Source organism: Triturus cristatus, chromosome 5_1 (assembly GCF_964204655.1).
Source record: "Triturus cristatus chromosome 5_1, aTriCri1.1, whole genome shotgun sequence".
NCBI classification, from domain to species: Eukaryota; Metazoa; Chordata; class Amphibia; order Caudata; family Salamandridae; genus Triturus; species Triturus cristatus.
In genome coordinates this window covers 769,148,621-769,168,681 of record NC_140587.1, presented here as the reverse complement: position 1 = coordinate 769,168,681, position 20,061 = coordinate 769,148,621, and the positions used below count along the sequence as shown (strand labels likewise).

The 20,061-nt window shown below is 42.7% G+C and overlaps 1 protein-coding gene across 2 annotated transcripts in view; it reads left to right on the top strand.

Moving 5' to 3' along the window:
• Positions 1-20,061, top strand: part of TTC39C (tetratricopeptide repeat domain 39C) — a 466,104-nt gene that overhangs the window by 213,200 nt on the left and 232,843 nt on the right. For both annotated transcript variants that reach the window (XM_085605752.1, XM_085605751.1), the window contains 2 exons: positions 1,052-1,166; positions 8,094-8,472. In XM_085605752.1, the coding sequence (XP_085461878.1) occupies positions 1,052-1,166; positions 8,094-8,472 (494 nt within the window). The remainder of the gene's footprint in view (positions 1-1,051; positions 1,167-8,093; positions 8,473-20,061) is intronic.

The following is a 20,061-nucleotide window of genomic DNA, read 5'->3' as shown; positions in this document are numbered from 1 at the left end:
GGCCTGCTTCATGAGTTTGTGCAGCACAGGAAGACTGCTGAATGGACCTCCATTGGCGTATTAAAATACCAGGCTATCGTGTACCATATGGGGAACACCACAAGCTTCTAGATCATACGGTTGGCAAGGAGTGGGAAGAAATTCTTAACAGAGCTATTCATCCAATTAAAAAGACACTGGGTGCAGTGAGAATGTGAATGTTAAAAGAAGTGACAGGAAGTGGGTCAGTTGTGGCTGGGAGCCAAAATTATGGTAGCTTTTGGGGGACGATAACGTTAGGGTTTAAATACTGTAGGGCTGATTTGAAGTCTGACTTGTTTAGCTTCCATCAATTGTGGCAGATTGACCTTATCCACCAAGGTGGCAGAAGAAAATCTGCCATATCTAGGGTACTCTACCAGGGTGGTGATTTTCGCCTTAGGTCGCTCGATCCTTTTGGGTGGAACTCACTGTAATATAAATCTCAGGTTGAAAGTCCACCAATGACCATCTCTGGTAGCAGATTTGTTAAAAAAATGTAACCAGCATGTTGAGAATGCTATACTTACCTCTCTGTGAAAATCCGCCAATCTTGCATGGCATTCTGTCACAGAGGTGTATCAGTCACTCTAGATGGGGCGGTTGATCTGTCACTACCCTGGCAGACTTAATCCTTATCAGAGTATATGGGGTAGCTGAATACATTTTCCACCTGTGGGATATGCCCAATTTGCTGTACTGAAAATCAATATTATCCCGTCAGCAGGAGCAGTGGTATTTTGATATATTTTTGGCATGTTTACTGATACTTCTGTCCTTTAATGTGTGTTAGCTGATGAGATTTATAGATAATTTGTTCAACTAACTTTGAGTGTAATATAATTGGGTTGGAACGGGCACTAGTAGTTGTGTACCTCCATAGAGTATTGTGAGGCATGCCGAGGGATATGCGCAATGGTTGTAGAATGTACACTGTGTAGAAACTTTAGTTGAACATTTGACCATATTTGTGCTGTCAATGCAGTTCGAGAGGCATGATCATATAAAATTAATGTGTCTATTTCTCCAACAGGTTGATGGTCGAAAGTCTTCACAGTCCATGGTTGATCGACTTCAGAGACAAATCATAGTAGCAGATTGCCAAGTTTACCTGGCTGTGCTTTCCTTCGTTAAGCAGGAGTTATCATGTATGTTGCCATTTTAATATTTACATTTAGATATTATCTTTGTTTGTGCAAGTTACACTTACAGTGATTTAATGTTCTTGTGGACAATGATTTAACATCAGAGAAAGAGGGACTATTTCAACAGCTTTGCCAATTCTTAAAAGGAATATCTTTCTACCAGAGAAAAAAATAAAAGTAGAACCTCTACTTTTTATTAACTATGTGCTACCAAACATAAAGAGATAGCGACTTATAATTTAACAGCAAATAAGGAGCTACTCTCTCATCTAGGGCCTGATTCATAAACAGCAATTTTGTAGTACGTAAAGTAGTACTACTCGTGTGCTGCAAAATACAAATCACAAAACCTATTACCGGAGTCCTTTACCTTTCCTGTCTTTTTCTTTTCTATGTGGATATGTCCACACACATAGGAATACGATTTAGTAGTAAAAATGGTAGGGACCATTGGAATCATGGTTAATAGGGAAATAATTTCAAAACATACACTCACTAATTAGCAAGGCACTTGCAGTTCACAAAATAGACTTCCCTTGTTACTGCTGCCCTGTAGGGCTACGCAAAGCTCCGCGAAACTGTAACAAATCTCAGAGGTCACGCAGAAATTCCGTGAACACGCGGAATTGCTTGTTCGCGATGCTTTTTTCCTGTTTGCGAACGCTGTTTGCGTGCTCGGGGGGAAATATCTCGCGAACACGCATTTTGAGAATGCGAATAAGCAAAAAATTCCACGAAGCAGCGGAACGCAGAATTTTGGGCAATTCCGCGTTCTCCGCGAAACGTGAAATTACCCAAATTCCGCGAGCGGAACGGAATTTACCACCCAGGCCTACTGCCCTGCCAAAACAGGATCAAATTACTGCAGCCCAGCTTTGGTGTAAGTCAAGCACCACACGTGGCCAATCACTGGTATTGCAACACACTCCAATAGAAAAGAATGCAGGCAGGGAATAGAAATAACACATCATAGGGTCTGATGTTTAATTAACTAAATTAGTTTGACATTTATATTTTTATATATGTCTGTGTGTGCACGTGTGGTAAAATATTATATGTAATTATTTTTCAAAATCTAATTAACTTCAAATTAAATAATAAATCCCACTTTTAAACCTTTTAAAAAAAGTATGTTTTGACCTCAATTAATTATATAACTTATATATAACTTTTAAACAAGTTTACTAAATATTAAATACAATTAAAATTGTTAGTACTTTTTATTTTTAAATTGTGTAAAAGTTGATATTTATAAGTGTGTATATTTGAATTATTATTATGGTTTGCCCAGCGAAGATGTGGTACTTATCTACCCGAAAGGTACCCTCAGGGGTCCTATCCCCTCCCGAATTCTCTCCACTAGAGGACAGACTGCTTGATGGCTACCTGCCAGATAAAGTCACCTCACTTACATATAAAAAACTCATCAACAATACCCCAGATCCACTTGTATCATTAAGGGAGCAATGGGTCAGGGAAGGGTTGGAACTGGATAATGAGGAGTGGCAGGAGGCAGTTGCCTCCCAACGGGAAGTTGCGATTCAGTCGAGGTTACGCTTCATTCAACTAAACATTCTTCACAGAATCTATGTGTCTGGACCCAGACTTGTGCTAATGGGTAGGGCGACTAATGGGTTATGTAAGAGGCTGTGTGGCCTTGAGGGCTCCTTTCTGCACATTATATGGGAGTGTAGGTTTGCCCAGAAATAGTGGCAGAAGGTACATGAGGCATAAGCGAGGTATTAGAAACTGTGATTGGACTTGAAGCTAAGAGGTGTCTTTTGAATGTGTAGGAACCCACAGATCTTATTGGTAAGGACAAACTACGGGCAACTTTGGGCCAAATGGTAGCTAAAAGAAATATTGCACGACTTTGGGGAGCAACTACATCGCCTAAGCTTGAAGCTTGGAAGGCGGATATGGACTGGTGTATGGTCAGGGAAAAAACTGTCAATGTTGCATGGGGTTGCCCCCAAAAATGGATTGCTATTTGGGACAAGTGGAATGCCTATTGTGGGCACACTTGTGAACCCCCTGTCCTTCCTTTCCAAGATGATCCAACATTACCATAACTTGTGAACGTTATATTGTCTTGCTGTATAAGGAGATTTGTAATATGTACCTGTCTAGTCTTCACGATTGTACTTCTTAATTTAAGTGTTTGTGTTAGTTGTGACTGCTATGGTTTAATAAAAAGAATTTAAAAAAAAATAAGTTACGGCTGTAGAATGGGCTAACACACTAGGATAATCCAAAAGTGTTTCCAGAAACTAATGATTCAGACTTGAACAATTCGACTGTCTGCAGAAAACATACTTGACACATATTGACATGATGTATCGGGGCAAGTGATGTGTGTCTCTGCAAGTTGTGGGGGATTGCACACAGGTAATGGTGCACAGTCAGCACAAAAGCAGACCTTACTGGGAAAGTTCTGTTTTGTAATCTTTAAACATACTTGTAGACCAGAAGACCAGATCGAAGGAGAATATGTTAGTTAGCAGGTTCAGAGATTTGGCTTTTATTTTATTCAACCTGAGGATTGCTATATCTTCAAAATGTCCTTGGGCTCCCAAATTAAAAGTGTGTTTGACTAATTTAACAAAATGGGCTACAGCTGTAGGAGAAGCTAGAAGCCAGCAACTTGCAACTCATCAAACACAGTCTTGATTGGGGAAAGGCAGAAATGTCCTTTAGGAAGCATTTAGGCCTCACAGAGGGATACAGGTCTAAAAAGATGGCTGACAAAGGGTAGAGTGAGGATCACATGAAACCTGCAGCAGGAAATGGGAGGTGATTTAACGGGTTATGGTCGGTGTAGATCTAAATTTGTACTAATGTAAAAATTCCCAACCTGCCACCTTGAATAGTTTTGCTGACCCCCTGTTCCCTACCGAGTGGAAACACCCAGAATTGTGGTAGCCCCTGCATAGTTCTATCACCATACTGAATGAGATTTAGGGTCTTATTTAGAGTGTGGAAGACGGGGTACTCCATGACAAATATGGCATAGTACCCTGTCCTCCAAACTTGCTGTCCTTATGCTTTATTTAGAATCTGGAGAATTGCTAGGTTTCCGGTGACGGATTCTCCGCTGGCTCAGCTGATAAAAACCTTTGACCAAAAGCCCTACTGATATTGGGCCTTCAGTCAACAATCTCAGACTCTGCACCCTATCAACCGTGGCAGAGAGTCTATGTGAAAAGGAGTAATGTATGATATAACACAGAGGTGATTGTGGAGGAAAGACATGAAACAGCATCTTTAAAAAATGAGCAACTTTAAGAAGATAATAAGGGAGAGGAAATCATCATACAATGAACTGTAAGACTTATGTGTGCATCGATCTGATGGCATTTGACATGGGTGTTTTGCAGAGCAATTTAAGGAGCTTTACTATTTTGAGTAAAAGAAAAGTCTCAAAGAAAGGAATGTGGGGGATAGAGTTTATCCGACAACATTCCTGTTTCATATGATTTGTTGAGTTGGAGGTGTTAGATTGGGGACGTAAGGAGTAAATGACAATTACAGGAGGTAGTATCATTATTTATTAATTTTTTATGCCAGTGTTATCCGTGAAGGAATGTTGAGGGTTGGTGGGGGCGTGGGAGGGGGATTCGTTGGTGAGTTAGGGTTTAGAAGGGGAGGTCAGGCATTGATGCATTGCGTCAGAGTAGCTCAGTCCTCCTAAAGGATAAGAAGATATCACAGATTGTCCAGCTCCATAGCAGAAAGGAAACCTCTTGCAAAGACCAAGACTTTTCTATGTTTGACTGTCGACCCAATCCTTAAAATTGTTCTTGCTAAAAGATATTGCGTAGGATGTTTGTAGAGATCTGTATTTTGCAAGAAATGCATTTGTTCGCAGTGATACCCAGAGGCCCCGCACCCACCACTTCCTGGTGCAACATTTATTGTTGGCAAAAGGCAAGACATAGGAGATCATCATAAATTTACAATGCATGACACATTCGGAGATAAATGGAGTCAATGCCTACTGCTAATTGGTTATCTAGGAGGTAAAAGCATAATTTTATCAGTTATATGAGACCTAAGGGCCAGATGTACGAAGCCTTTTGCAGCTGCAATCGGCAGACGTTTTGCGACCGCAAAAAAACCTTTTCTAATGTTTCAAACCAAATTAGCGATCGGTAACACATTGCTGAATCACAATTTGGGTTTGCAACCAAATACCGATTTGGAATAGTATTTATTACAGTGTTGCGACTGAATTCTGGTTGCAAAACATTAACATTTTGCCACCTGCTCAAAAGAAGTGGAAAACATTTGCAAACAGGAAGGGGTCCCCAAGGGACTGCTTCCAATTTGTGAAAGTTGAAAAAAATATTTTTAAGACCCCTGCCTACTCTTTTAAAAATTAAAATTACACTTTTCATATTTTTCGTTTAAATGCACCCTATTTTCCTTAAAGAAAACCAGATAACTTTTAAAGAAAAGAAAATGTTTTATTCAAAAGCAATCACAAACACAGTGGTGTGTTGACCACAGCAAGTCATCATCCTTATGATGGCTGTGATTTTTAGAGGGGCATCATTTTTTATCTATCTTATTATTATTCATAAGGTAGGTCATATTGCAACCTACTACAAACCAGTAATTTACAAACCCACCTATTAGTACATAGGCCACTTTGCAAATTACTGCACCACTTGCAAATTTCCACCAGTATTTTGTGACAAGTTGTACAAACATCTGACCCTTGACTTGGGCCAAAAATCCTTTGTGATGGTCACGCTTTAGAAAACACTCAGCCTTCGTTCAGGCTACTAGATGTAAGGGTGATGTGAATCTTGTAATACATCAAGATAAAAAGAGATTAAGACAGAGATATTGGAAGAAGGCAGGTTCTTTCTGCAGCTGGAAGAAACTGGTTGGAAGGCCTTAGACTGGTAGTTTCATGAGTATTAACCACCCAGGGTAGATGGATTACTTACATGTCTCACTTTTGCACGACTCATACACTAGGATTAATTTTATTTTGGTACATAAAAGTAATCAGCATATGGTAAAAGAATAATACCATGGGACCGTTACTGTAACAGCCATTCACCAGTTGTATGTTTGATCAACTGAAGAAAAGAGAGTGGCACTCCCAAGTCAAATGAAAGCTCAACGATAACCTGCACTTCGGTGTTAGTACTGTGACAGTACAGTGAACTAAAGCTAGCTTTGAGATAAAAGGAATTCCACTGGAGCAGGGCGATTTTAATCTTGGGATGTTTGTTGATGATGGTCTCTCAAACCCTGGTAGGTCTCAGACACCACTTTTGAGGGCACTAGATTAGGGAGGTGACTGGGTTTAAGGTCAGTATTTTCATATTCAAGGCCATTAACCTGACGATTCCCCAAGATAGGATAGACATCTATATATGGCAAACAACCTTCAGCTACAGTTTAAATTCTAAAATGTATTTGGTTACAAATATGAGAGCCACCATAACCAGGTTGTAGGTTTTATGTGGACAGCTACCTTCACCTAATTAATGGCATACCTTTGGACGTGCAGGTTTGGTGTAGCTTGTCCATACCCTCGCTCAGGAGTATTCCTACTGTAAAATTAAGATAGTGGGGCACAAACAGAGTTATCTGCCAATCAAGAGTGGGTGGGTGGGGGAGGTGTCCTGGATTTTTCCAACTACTTTTCTAATGCCCAGTGGTGCTTTATAGACCATGTGTTCTCAAGACTCCTTATGGGTGGTGCCTTGTTTTAAGAAAGTATGGAGCTAAGACACTTTGTCCTTGATCATTGACATGACTGTAGATATGCGACAGAATTGGTCTAAAGCTGGGCCTCACTAGGTATTCTTCCCCTTCGTCCATTTTTTGACAGAATGGATTGGAATGACGGAAGTTATATGAAGTGAGGTGAAGTCTTCTGTGGAGGTCTAATCACATCACATGAAGAAGTTGAAAGGCTTATATGTGTTCAAGTCACACACTGAGTTATGCACTCCCACAATGAAAATGGGAACTCACAAGGTCCCTAAATCTGTTTGAAAAACCTAACCAAGAAAAGTGTGACTCCGAACACTCAGCAATTTAACATATAATATTTTAATAGAGGCACAAATGAGACCCAACTGGAGCTTCAAAACTGCTTGGGAGATGGAATGAAGAGTCACCCTTGAAGGGGACCAATGTTCAGACTTGCTGAGACAGAATACAAGTTATGCTAAAAATGGAAAGTATGGAGGCAGTTAATCAAATTCATTAATGTAGGCAACTTTCCCTGGCCTAACTCGTACCAGGAATAAACACAGATCAAACCTCTACTAGAGGGAGTGTGGTGAGGAGAGTACAACGTATCTCATTGTTTAGCAATGTCCACAAGGTTCTGTGAAGAGGTAGTACTAAAATACATTAAGCAAATTGAGTGGGGTACAAGAACCCTCCCAATTCTGTTGTATGTCATAGGGTTCACACGCTTTGACACGCAGGCTCTGCACCTGGACAAGAAAAAAATAATTGCCCAATTCCTTTTAGCAGCAAAACACATGATTCTAGCTGTTGCAGCTACCACAAATTATGGAATTGGGTTAGGAAACAATGCCTTATGGCTTAATGGGGAATTTGATGTAATTTGGTAAAATGTGGGCCCGGTTCTCAATTATCTTAGGAAAGATTTGACCATCCCCTAAAAGGGGGCAACGATTGAACATTCTTGAGGGCATGTTACTATAGTGCCTTCTGGCGGGGTCCTTTTGTACTGCAATTGGAATTCAGTCTGGCCTGAATACCATGATTATCTCTGGAGAGAAAATAACGTTGAGGAGGAAGAGATTTGGAAATTTGTCTTTGAATATACAAAAGATGAGTTTGTTGATTTTGTTTATGTTGTATGATTCTATGATATAAACTCCAATAAAAACAACTGTAAGGTAAACTATGTCTTCTTTTCCATCTCCTTAGCTTACATAAAAGGTGGTTGGATCCTCCGCAAAGCGTGGAAAATTTACAACAAATGCTATGTGGACATTAACACACTGCAAGAAATATGTCAGAAAACGCCTTCTCAGGATTCTGTGACATCTGATGCTGCGAATGACAATCATGTTATTGCTCCAGGTGCCACCTCTGGTTCTTCAGAAGGTGTGACGGAGGACACGCTAAACAGGTTGAAAGGTGCTGTGAGCTTTGGATATGGACTATTTCACCTTTGCATATCCATGGTGCCCCCAAACCTGCTCAAAATCATCAACCTTCTGGGTTTTCCTGGAGACCGCCTGCAGGGGCTTTCTTCACTGATGTATGCAAGTGAAAGTAAGGACATGAAGGCCCCTTTGGCTACGTGAGTAGCTATATTGCAATGCCTTGGTAGATAATATAGCTTTTGAAAGTGATTAAACTTGCCTGTTGAAACTAAACTGTTCCTATTGACACATATTGTACAAGTAATGGGAGGTGAAACATCCAGCTGGCGCTTGACGTTTTATGGTGGGATTACATTAATTGTGTTCTATTGGTTTTTACTCTTGACACTTGATAGAACTGTTATGGTAGTGAACAAAATTTGACCTGTATTTCTCAGGTCCATGCATAATTTATTAAGTGAAGAAGTCAGGATAAGTCTTCTGTCTTGCGCAGCGATAGTCTTGTAGAGTCCTTTGCTCCACTATGATGTGATATTAATGGTAGAAACATTTGAAAATAGAAGCTTCCTGATAGAATACCACCTTGAAAAAGTGTGCCAATCACTGCCCTTTATGTGGTTAAATTTGACCCAACTTCTTACTTTTAATTTAATTGGGATTAGCCTATACATGATAAAATATGTTAGTAGGTTTTCTGGCGTTCAGTCGGTTTTTTAAATTAAAAATGTCGAGAGTCTCCAGAGTCCACGTAGAGATATCTGGCTGAATGCTACTTATCAATATGTACTTGTCCAAACAATAAGGCTAACTCAACAACAACCTAACATGTTATGTACATTACTTTTATATTCCAGCAAAATAAATTCTGGATTGGATTTAATATTAGCTCCTATGGTATCTAAGAGTTTAGCTATTAGTTTTCCCCAATATGGTATGAGTACCAATGGCTTTATTCATTAATAGGGCCTTTGATCCACTGTGACCATTACAGACTGTGCATGATTTCAAAATGTTCTCAGTGCCACCCCTACTGCTGGAGTTTAAGTGCACCTTGAAGCTAAGGTTACCCATAGATATTGTTGTGTTAAGCCATTTGCTAGGGACTGATTTTCTGAGCAACTTAATTGCACAAGCCAACAATATTGTTTCATCTTGTATCAGGCTTATCAGACATTTTATGGGCTTTTGTTAAAAAAGAATGTGCAGGGCCCCACTTCTGTTTATGCCAGGTGCCAAGAAAACCTGGTTCAATGTATGAAATAATGTCCTCCAGTGAAAGAGAACAGGTATTTATGGTTTCTTTTATGCAATATCTGGCACCATCTAGTACCAATTCGGTTTTAGCTGCCTCGTTATTAATAATGAAAGAGGGCAGTCTTGTTTATAAATTTATAAATAGATTTTGAAGCAGGAATGCACTATTTTTACCTAAACCTTTTAAATGTATCTCCAGTCTATTATTTGGATTTTTGTCGTTTTGGTGTCAAAAAATGTATCAAATTTTTCTAAATTGGCGTGGTATTTTTATTGTGCTGTGTTTTCACTTTATTACTGTTTGTGTGCTGCATAAATACTTTACCCATTAGCTCTAAGTTAAACCTGCCTGCTTGTCTGCCAAGCTACCAGAAAGTTAAGCACAGGTTAATTTTGTGACTTTTTGCGGTTCACCCTGACAAGAATGGTGGCTGTTGCTTGAATAAGGTTTCATCCCCCAACCAATAACCCAATTTCTCTCATTGGTGCTCAGTGGTGGGATCCAGTGTTTGAGCAGCGCCATACCATGATTTGTGTAACACAAATATCCCATATATATAATTTGATACAGAGTTGACCTCTTTTTTTTCCAAACTCACTCCTATTCAACCTGACTGTCTGTGCCTTTAACTCTACCTGCAAGAATGAAGCTTGAGGTCAGCAATCTGGCGAGCTACACTGCAACTTAGCTCAGAGGAATCTAGAAGGAAAGGGGGCTTCCAGCCAAAAAGAGCTCCAAGATGGAGGCTCTCAGTGTATAGGAGGTGGCCCACCATTGGTTGCACACAGCAGAGAATGAGGAGGAGGCTATGGTGGAGCGAGAAGAGCACTTGAGCACAGGTCCTGAGCTGCAACAGTCAGAGGAGGAGGACAACGCAACCCCAGGAATGGAGCTCCCTTCCAGGACAGGGAGTGTTTTGTCTTCCAATAGCCTGTCCCTAGAGGAGCTAGCTCACAGGAAGGCTGACAGAGAATTCAAGCTGCAGATGGCCAAATTGCTGATGGAGGAGAAAAAGGCTTAGGCAGAGAGGCTTGGCAGAAAAAAGATCTTCTTGGCTCATGAAGTGAACATTAAAGAGCCTGGACCTCAAAGCCAGACAAGCAGAGTCCATCAGCAATGGTGGCAGTGTACTGACAGTGTTCACTGGAGACAAGAGGATCCACATCCCCAAGGATCTGGTGCCTAACTTGGTTGTGGAGAATGACATCAATAAGTGGTTTGAAGTATATGAGGTTGCCCTGGAGATGCACAGGGTCCCTGAAGAGGATTGGAGAGCCAGTCTTAGGAGATGCATACCTAGTGATGAGAGGGACCCTGCTGGCCTTAGGAAAAGGGGACAGTATGAGGTACCCCCCATGAAGAACACACTTCTCAGAAAGTATGGGCCTAACCCATATAAGTATAGGCAGACGTTAGGGACAGTCAGAAGTTGCCCCAACAGTCCTGAGTAGATTATGGGGTGTACTTTTGCAAGGCACTGGGTGGTTGGGTGAGGGGTAGTGATGTGACGGATTACCAAAGGTTGTACAATTTGTTTGCCAGACAGCACATGTTGTGCAATTGTTTTACAGAGCTGCGCCAACATGTAGTAGATGGTAAGCTCATTGGCCCTAGGAAGCTTGCTAAGGAGGAGCACCGCTGGCTCAGCACCAGGGTCCACAAGATAGTACCTGACAGTGACCCCAAGAAGGGTGGGTCATGTTCCCGTGCTAAGTGTGGGGGAGGTCCAAGGAAACACAGACCGGTTCCATAGTAGTTTGGGGGAAAAGGGTTTCCATGCCCCTTCCGAGAAACAAGAAGGAGGTTCTAGTAGGCAGTGGCCCAGGGCTCTCCATTTTCAACCACGCTGCTTTGAATGTTCCCAGTTACTACACAAGCAACGAGACTCTGTCTTGCCTAAGAAACCGCCCACCAGTAGAAATTCTACAGGAGTGCCCAATGTGGCCTTAGGGGAACTAGTCCGAAGGGACAGGTGGTAGAAAATGCCCTGGTCTCCCTAAGTTTGGAGATTTATTTTATTTTGCAGATTTGTAGAGCGCATGGCTGCCCATAGGCGTCCCAGCGCTGATAGACAAAAACCTAGTGAGAGATGTTTTTATGGGAACAGCCATGTTTTGAGTGCTCTACGAAATGAAAAAAGGTTAGGTTGGGCTCTAAGGTTAGGGGGGAGCGAGTTCCAAAGTTTGGCAGCGTTGAGGGAGAACAGTCGGCCTCCTGAGCGGGCTTTTCTGATCCTGGGGACTGAGGCTAGGTTACAGTTGGAGGAGCGGAGAGTTCTAGAGGTGGTGTGGGGTGAGATGAGATTTTGGAGTATGGGAGGGGCCTTGCCGTGCATGATCTTGTGGGTCGTGCAGAGAGCCTTGAATTGAATTCTCTCTTGGATGGGGAGCCAGTGAAGGGCCTTCAAAGATGGTCTGGCGGAGCAGCGGCGATGGCTACCTGTAAGAATGCGGGCTGCCGCATTCTGGGCCGTTTGGAGTTTTGCTAGAACTTTTTTGGGGGCCCCTAGGTATAGGGCATTGCCATAGTCCAAACGAGATAGTACAAGGCCGTGGATAAGGAGTTTACGGGATTGAGTCGGAAGCAGGGGTATAATTTTTCTTGCCGATCTTAGAAGACCGTGGCAGGTTCCAGCAGTTTTCCGTGCTTGGGCTGAGAAGTTAAGTTCTTCATCTAACCAGATGCCCAGGCTCCTAATTTCTGGTTTAGACGCAGGGGGGAGGCCCATGACTGATGGCCATATGGAGGTGGAGCTGTATAAGGATTTGTTGCCTAAAAACATGATCTCAGTTTTTTCGTTATTCAGCTTGAGGTGGGAGCTACTCATCCATTTTGTTATTTCGATCAAGCAAGTGTGCAGGTTGGGAATGGAGAGGTCTTGCTGGTTAAGGGAGACCACAAGTTGAGTGTCGTCGGCATATGTCAGGAGTTTGATGCCATATGGGGCGACGACCTTCTCGAGGGGGGACATATAAACATTAAAAAGGGTTGGGCTCAGAGACGAGCCCTGTGGTACCCCGCAGTTGATGGCTGTAGGTCTAGACGTGAAGGTGCCCTCTGTCACCTGAAAGAGTCGGTTTTTGAGGAAGGATTCTAACCAGGCCAGGGCCACTCCTGTGACTCCAAGGTGTTTGAGTCTTTGGATAAGGATAGAGTGGTTAACGGTGTCGAATGCGGCACTAAGATCCAGGAGGATCACTGCCACTGATCCCCCTGAGTCTATGATCTTCCTTGCCTCTTCGACTACCGCTAATATTGCTGTCTCGGTGCTCTGGCCTGGCCTGAATCCTGTTTGGGAGGGTTCCAATAGTTTGTTGGACTCGAGGTATTGGGAGAGATTTAGGTTAACATGTTTCTCAGCTATTTTTCTGACACCTGGAAGTAAGGAAATTGGCCTGTAATTGCCAAGTTCTAGTGGATCAAGATGGGGTTTTTTGAGCAATGCTCTCACCATAGCTCTTTTCCAGCTGGGGGGAACCGTGCCTAGGGAAAGTGAGTCGTTGATGAGTTGTGTCAGCTTAGGTAGAATAGTGGGTCCGACTAGTTTCAGGATATTCAACGGAGCAGGGTCGGAGGGGCTGCCACTTTTAATAGAACTGAGTATGCGGAGAGTGGTGTCAGTTGTGAGCGGAGTGAATGCTGACAGCTGATTGTTGGGTGGGTTGACGTCAGAGGGGGCACTGAGGGCATTGAAAGAGGTAGGGGGGAGTGAGTTAATGATTTTAGTAATTTTGGAATTAAAAAATTCTGCAAGTTCGTTGCAGCGGGTGACTGAAGGTTCCACCAGAGGGGGAGGATCTGGTGTTTTGAGTAGTTTCTTCGCTATTTGATAAGTTTCCCGGGCTGAGTTGTGAGAAGATTTAATTTTCTCCTCGAAGTGGTTAATTTGTGCAACTTTGATTGCTTTTTTGTAGGTGAGAAGAGTAGTTTTATATTTGGTTTTAGTGGTATGGTCAAATTTTTTCCTCCATTCTCTTTCAGATCTTTTGCAGGCTTTTTTTAGTAGTCGCAATTCATCAGTGAACCAGGGGGAAGTGGGTTTGTTCCGTGGATTACAGGAAATTTTTTGGGGGAGAGTTTTGTCTAGGGAGTTGGCAATCCAAGCTGAGAATTCTGCATCAGCGCTGATAAGGTTGTTGTTGGGTGCAGGAGGGGAGCTCTCTAGGTGGTATTTCCAGGTTTCTACATTAAGTTTAGACCAAGATCATGAGGGTTTACTGGGAGGGGCAGTAGTACGAGGGGCGCGGGTGGTCTGCCAATACAGAGGAACGAGGTGATGGTCAGACCAGGGGACTGGAATAGGATCACGAATAGTGAGATCGTGAATGTTGGTGAATACTGGGTCCAACAAATGTCCCAAGGTGTGAGTGGGTAGATGGCCCAGTAGTTTCAATTGGAGGGTTTCAAGGTCTGCTGTCAAGTCGGCGGTCTGTTTGACTTCCTTTTTATCGAAATGGATGTTTAGGTCGCCCAGGATCAAGCATGAGGAGTTGGTTGCGGTCAGGGTGTACGAGTGTTCCGTTAAGGATTCGCAGAACTGACCTAATGGTCCTGGGGGGCGATAAATAAGGAAGCCTGAGATGGATTGGCAAGGGGAGACCTGAATAGCATACATGACGTTTTCGCAGTCAGCAAGTGGACTGCCTTGGAGACGGCATGATAGCTGTTCTTTATGAATTATGGCAATGCCACCGCCTCTTCCTTTAGGTCGGTCTATACGCTGTATGAGGAAACCCTGGGGAAGGGAGTTGACAATGTCAGGATCTGAGTCCGGTCCCAGCCATGTTTCGGTTAGGAAGAGCACTTCTAAGTTGTAGTTTTCCAATAGAAGGTGGATTTCTGTCGAGTGCTTAGGGAGAGATCTGCAGTTGATAAGGGCCATGCGTATCGGGATAGGGGGGGGCAATATGGATACGGAGGGATTACAACTGTATGAACAGTGGGCGCATCGAGTAGAAGGGTGGTCAGCGGAGATGCCATGTAAGCACGAGCTATGTACCTTTTTGTTGAGGTGTAGCAGTTCGTCTTTATTGTATCTCCAAGTCTGGGTACTGGATTTAGTAATATGGCTTGGCTCTGCGCTCTGCCTTGCGCGGACGAGCGCAGACGAGCTTGCCTTAAGCGCGCCTTCGGCGCGCCATCTTCGCACCCGCTGCGCTCGTCCGCTGCGCTGCCTGAACTGACACATAATTTATAGGTGGTGTTGGGAGGGTGGGCGTGGCCAACAGGAGTGGGCGTGTCCCGTGGCTCCTCGAGGCAAGTGATGGCGGCTAGCGATCGTTTTCTGCCCCTGAACAGAGTTAAAGTCGTCTGTTTGGGGAGTTCGAGTAAGTGCTGGGGAGCGGATTTGCAAGTGGGTTAAAAACAACTCACACAATTTTTAAAAGGTTTTGCTAAGTGGCTCCCGGCTATTCGCCTCAGGAGGTTCAAGTCTCAATGCGATGCTCGTAGTCAGCGCTCGCATTTATACTTGGTGGAGGGCGGGCGTGGCCAACAGGAGTGGGCGTGTCCCGTGGCTCCTCGAGGCAAGTGATGGCGGCTAGCGATCGTTTTCTGCCCCTGAACAGAGTTAAAGTCGTCTGTTTGGGGAGTTCGAGTAAGTGCTGGGGAGCGGATTTGCAAGTGGGTTAAAAACAATTCACACAATTTTTAAAAGGTTTTGCTAAGTGGCTCCCGGCTATTCGCCTCAGGAGGTTCAAGTCTCAAGATAGACTCAGAGGGTAGACTTGTGGTCCCTGATGTTCGGAATAGTCACTTTCAGCAGGTCAGAGTGAATGGGATCCCTGTCACTGCTCTGAGGGACACCGAGGCCAGCCAGACAGTGGTAATGGACAGGTATGTAGGGTAACTCAGGCCCTGGGGCAGGACTTTTTCTGCCCCATGGCTGTGGTATCCCTGGAGCGGATGGGATGTGACCCAGAGGAGGCTCATAGCTAGTCCCCAGATGCCTGTTGGCTGCATTTTGGTAAATTAGTTGCCACCGGTGTTAGAAGAGCTGGTAGGGGTTGTCGCCCAGGTGCCCTGAAAGCTCAGCTTTTTGGGGATGCCGCTGTCGAACCGAGGGTGCAGGGTCCCAGAGGTATATGGAGTAAAGGCTCATCCTTGACCCCATGCAGGGTCCCAGAGGTATATGGAGTAAAGGCTCATCCTTGACCCCATTCAGCCACAGGGTACAGATCCTGGGTTGGAGAACCAGTTTCATGCTACCATCCCTGGACTCGTGGGAAGGAGAGTGGACATAGGGTGCCTAACATCCAAGGCTGTTGCCCCCCACTCTGAGATACCTCAGAGGTCAGAGAATCCTGGATGGCCTGGGGCCTGACTCCTGACACTGACACCTGTCAGTGGACTTTGTTGATTGCTGTACTTATGGGCAGAGTTTTCCTTGGGCTGGGGACAGAAGTCTGACCCAAAGGGTGGAAATGGCCACATCACTTTGTTGGGCATAGTGGTACTGTCTGCCTACTGGGATGCATCTGTGAGCAAGTTAATGGTAGGAGCTGCACCTATGGGGTCCATAAGTGAGGAGAAGGGTTCACTATGGGTCACTTCAGTGTCTCTGGAGACTGTAGACCAATGGATCCAACTGAGTTCAAAAGGGCATAGAACCTTCAAGGACCTCTGCACTAAAGGGCCATCATTCATGTTCTGTATCTCAAACAGGGAAGCCCATCAAGGTATTGATTAGTCTACCCTTGTTTTAGGCTGGAGGTGATTCATGTTGGACATGGCCCTCTCTGCAGGGACACCACCAAACCTTTGCCTATACCACTTCTGTTTTCTGAACCTGTGTTTGTTGCCTTTTAGAACTCTGTGCATTGTACCACTGCTAACAAGTGCTACGTGCTTGTGCTCTCTCCTTTAAACATAATGAAATTTGCTTCCACCCAATTGGCACATTTATTTACTTGTAAGTCCCTAGCAAAGTGGTACTACATGTACTAAGGACCTATAAATTAAATGTTACTAGTGGGCCTGCAGCATTTATTGTGTCACCCTCTTGAGCAGCCTTTTTAAACATGTATCAGGCATGCCATTGCTGCTTGTGTGTGCAGCCTTTAGACTGCTATTTCAGCCTGGTAAAATAAAACTTTTGCCTGGCCTAAACCTGCCTTTTGAATACATATGTCACCCCTAGGATAGACACTAAACAGCCCATTGGGCAGGGTGCGTTGTATTTAAAAAGGTGGACATGTACTTATAAATTTAGCATGTCCTGGTAGTTAAAAAATGTATTTGTTTTTCACTAATGTTAGGCCTACCTCTCCCATAGGATAACAGTGCATGTGTATGGTATAACCGAGACTGGTAAGTAAAGGCACCCTGGTAAATCGGTGCTCACCTTTGTAAGGTGATTCATTTCATTGATCGGATTAGTGTTGAAGAGGTGTTTCCTCTTTATGACTTGTCTAAAATGCAGTTTGAGTTTCACTTGTGAGATTTTCGGTTTCCTCCCTTGCCATAAAAAATGTTGAGAGCCTTTTCAATTTTTCTCAGGAAGTCCTCTGAAAGTATCATGGGTAGCATACTAATAAGATAGTTGATAAGCAGTGTAATCATCATTTTACTCTACCCCACCATGATAAAAGTTTTGGTAACCATCCATTTAGTAGCTCAGTTATTTTTTTGTATATGATATTTTCATTCTCTTCTAGGTTAGTAATAAGGTAATTAGTGAATTCCAGGCCCAGGTATTTAATAGTTTCTGATTGCCAAGCCAGTCCCCTGTCCCCTATTATTTCCTTTCCACCCAAATTATTTATTAAGTAGCTTAACTTCTGTCTTGTCATTATTTAGTGTATAGCCTGAGACTTCAGAAAATTCTTGTATTGATTTCTTAAGAGCAGGGATAGCTTTGTCTGCATCCTTTGAGACTATCAGGACGTCATATGTGGCCACTTTGAAGATTGTATTAACAAAATCTATACCTATTCTGTCCTGATTTCCTCTCAAATGTTGGAGAAACGGTTCTATAGCAGATAAAAAAGTGACGGGGATAGGGGACAAGGTTGTTTTAACAAGAATGAAGAGCAAATAGCCTCAGACTTTAACTTTAGGTTCATGGTACAGTGCCCTGATCATTCGTATTAATGTGTCTCCAAAATTAAACTTTTCAAGTGTCATTCGTACGCATACCCAATCTACCTTACCAAAAACTTTTTCTGCGTCGAGGGTGATGGCGACAGTTGGAGAGTTTGTTGGTTTTGCTTTTTCAATTGCATGACAGAAAATCCTAGTATTGTCACAAGAGAGTCTGTGCTTAAGGAAGTCTGCTTGGGATGAGTGGATAAGTTTAGCAATATGTTTTTGTACCCGATTAGATAAGATCATGGTGAATAATTTACAATCTAGATTTATTAGGGAGATCGGTCTGTAATTTTGGTGAGTAGAGGGTCCTTACCTACTTTAGGTATGACTGTTATGATGGCTTCAACAGGTGTACCTGAGATTTGTCCAGTGGATGCAAACTGCCTGTAGAGATTTAGAAGTGGTTGTCGTAGTTGGGCAGCAAATGTTTTAAATAAGGTGGCATTATAACCATTGCGGTCAGGAGCCTTGCCAACTTTAAGTTTCTTAATAGCTGCCTCTATTTCTTGCATTGTGATAGTACCGTTAATGGAGGTCATTTCTTGATCGATAAAGTGCTGAGTGATATCCTGTCTAGATACTTCCTGTTGTTCAGACTGTTCAAATTAGGGATAGCTTCATTAAGTTTTTGATAAAAATCTTTGAATGCATCAGCAATCTTATGTGGGTTAGTGTGAACGCTACCAGCATCATCATTAATGGCATTAATAGTGTACTTCTGAATTTTAGGAAGGAGGCTAGTGACTTCCCTGATTTGTTGGCTTCACAAATGCGGAGACTTTTCTGTTTGTTTAGCCAAACCCCTTCCCTAATACTGATTATGTTGTTGTATTCATATTTTTTGTTTAACATTTTATTTAAGATCCTGGGAGTAATTTTTTAGTACATGCAACTTCTCTAGCTCTGAGATATCCTTCTCTAAGGTCAGTAGTTTCCCATTTGCGTCTTTATTCATATATAATTTTATTTTTATTACTACTCCCATAATTGTGGATTTCAATGCTTCCCATCTAGTGAGGTGTGAGGTCTAATTTTCTTTATTTTTCAAGCAGGTAATTTTTAATCGCCTCTTCAATTAAGTTTTTATTCTGCGGTGCAGTGAGGACATCATCGTTAAATCTCCATAGGGACTCTTTTAGCGGGGGTTAAATCTGTGATAGTTAGAGTGATGCAGGAATGGTCAGAAACCACCCTTGGCTCTATCGTTGTTTGGTCTATCCTGCTAGTCGAGTTACCCAAAATCAAAAAATAGTGGTTACGACAATATGAGTTATGTGGGAAAGAATACAATGTGTAGTCTCTTTCTGTCGGATACCGCAGTCTCCATGTGTCAATCATATTATATTTACTGCAGAGGTTCTTAAGGGCTTTATGTGCTTTATTCGGTCTGAATTGACATGTAGAGTTCCTGTCAAGGTTGGGGCACAAGGGGAGATTAAAGTCACCAACAAGTATGAATGTAGCAGTATCTGGAATTGACTTGATTTGTGCCACCAGATCGTCCCAAAATTCAGGATCATCCTTCGTGGGTGCACAGATGTTAGCTGCATAGAAGACAGAGTTTTGTTTTGCTACTTTTGATAGGACCCATCTACCTTGCTTGTCAGCAGAGTAAGAGTTTAATTTTTGTCCTGGCATTCCTTGTAATCAATGTCAGCACACCACTTTTCTTGCCTACTGCTGCTGAGAAGGCTTCATCCGTGAATTGGTGGCCTTTGAAAGAGTTAGCTAGGTTGGCGCCTAATTTTGTTTCCTGCAGGAGAGTGATGTCTGCCTTTTGTTTGTGTATGTAATCAAAAATCTTTTTCCTTTTAACCGGGTGATTAAGGCCTTTAACATTCAGTGATATTATTTTATATTTTGTTAGGATTGCAGTATCATTCTTGTTGTTGAACAAAATCAGTGACCATCATTCACAATGGTTCAAAATAGTTAGTGTGCAGTTGGTGTACCCTCTGGTATGGGATATAGACAACTGACAACCTCGTATCTAAATATATTGAGTGTCGCTTGTGGGATTTGTATACATAAGGATACTGATAAGAGAGAGCCCCCGTATTGTGCCTAGTACGTGATTGGATATTTAGTAAGTGAGCTCCATTGGCTGAAAAGAAAATATAATGAAAGAAAAAAATAAACCAGGGAAACATAAGCGACAACAGAAACCCTTCCATCCCTCTTATACCACCCTCCCTCCCACCCATGACAACCGTAGGTATGGCGATAGCAGGAAGACACGTTCCTCTCTGGGACGCTGTTATAAGTCGAAATGTCTAGCATTGCTACAAAGCTAAACTATAAGTAAAATTGTATGGAATCCGATGATGGATGTGTGTCTATAGTTATTAATCAACATGTGAGACATATAAGAACAAGAGTACTATGAGAACAAAAGCAAGGCCAACCAGTTCACTCTATCCTGTGGTATTTAAACAATACTAAA